We start from the raw sequence: 1,641 nt of genomic DNA on the forward strand, positions 1-1,641 counted from the left end.
TCTCTTTATATTGCTGCTCTATTTTCTGCCCTTGTATTACATAAAAGTCCAATAAAATGCATCGAAGTTGGATGTAACTTGACATAATGTAAAAAAGATTAAGGGTTCTGAGCACTTTTACATAACTCTGTCTGTATGAGATGAAATGTGGATTATTTTATCCCAGATCTATAAATGAAGCTGTTCAGAATAACAGCTTCCTAGCAAAGAAAAATAGCCTTGGTTGACAGTAACATGCACAATCCTGTTAAAGGTCACAAGAAGGCATTTTCCAATCATAGTGAATGTGCAGCAGATGGCGTGAATAGAATGAGAATTTAATTCTCTTGCTGTCTAGGAGCACATGACTTGAAAATTTGTGATCACAAAAACAATGCATAATTCCAGCAGAGATTAAAACTTGCTTGGAAGCATCGTCAGTTCGCCTCATGTTAGCGTGTGCGTAACTCCCAGCATGACCCAGTTCTCAGAACGCTCACGCTATGCTGTAGTGGAATTTTTAATCCTCTGTTTTATGCAAAGATAACCACGGGAGGAGCAGCAGTAAAATGCATGTGGAAAACATATTTATAACTGACCTGTGATGACAAGGGTGTATGGGATGGATGCCTCTGTGAGCATGGCCTGTATGTGGCCGGTGAACAGCTGGAGAGCCTGCCCACGTCCGCTCTGGGGGTTCACCAGGATCATGGTTCTGCAAGGTCTCCTCAGCTCTGTATAGATCACACCTGACAGGCAGAAAGATGATGAAGTGAGCAATGGACAGGGCGAAGAGGAGAAGACTATTCTAAAGGTACAGTGTGTAATAATATTTACAGGGATTTACTGACAGAAATTGAATATATTATCTACCTCTATGTTTGCCTTATCTTAGAAATTGCTATTTATAATTGCATAGGACTCACTTTGCATTTGTGCGCTACAGCAGCTCAGAGCTAAAAAACTAGTAAACATTGTTACCATTACGCTCAAATCGGACTGCATTAAGTTATATTCAGTCTTACACAGACTTATAGAATACTATATATAAAATTATCTATGTAAAGTTGATAATTTAAGTTTTTCTGAGCGGACTTGAATCTTTTTCTTGCCCTCGGTCCATGTTTGTTTTGTTCAGAGTGCCTAAACCAGGGGGAAGAATAACCTTGACAATAGAGGTAATGTAAGGCGGCGTTCCATAAGCAGGACGAGCCAGTCAGCTGTGCTGTCCTCCGTGGCTAAGGAACCACAGCGGCAGCTTGGGGGGTATTACAGTGCTGCTAGCACTGTTGGCCCAGAGTGGCTAACCTGGTCCAGGCAAATTAGAGACTAACTGAGGAGGATTGAAGCGGAACAGTTTAAGATGGGATTAGACCACTGGGTGAAGAGGGGTCCGAAGGCAGGGGAGAGTGGCTACGGCTTACCATGAGGAGGACGGCCAGGGAAACGGAGAAGGAAGAGACTATGGCAAGCCAAGGCTAGCTGTTAGAAGTGGATGGGGTCTGCTGAGGGTTGGATGAGCCTGCAGGTGAATTGAGCGGCGGAGCAGGATGAGAGAAAGGATCAGCTGGTCTGTGTCTGTACTGGAGGAAGGATACGAAACTGTCCTTTGAGGGCTAAATTATTAGGGATATTGGGATTTTGGCCGATATCCGATATGCC

The 1,641-nt window shown here is 43.5% G+C and overlaps 1 protein-coding gene across 1 annotated transcript in view; it reads right to left on the reverse strand.

The window, feature by feature from the left end:
• LOC107088081 (sphingosine kinase 1-like) overlaps positions 1-1,641 on the reverse strand; it is a 34,472-nt gene that overhangs the window by 16,526 nt on the left and 16,305 nt on the right. The window contains exon 2 of the mRNA XM_015380017.1: positions 579-728. Coding sequence (XP_015235503.1) covers positions 579-728 — 150 coding nt within the window. The remainder of the gene's footprint in view (positions 1-578; positions 729-1,641) is intronic.

The sequence above is a fragment of the Cyprinodon variegatus genome, unplaced genomic scaffold (assembly GCF_000732505.1).
Source record: "Cyprinodon variegatus isolate N-32 unplaced genomic scaffold, C_variegatus-1.0 Scaffold206, whole genome shotgun sequence".
Lineage (NCBI taxonomy): Eukaryota > Metazoa > Chordata > Actinopteri > Cyprinodontiformes > Cyprinodontidae > Cyprinodon > Cyprinodon variegatus.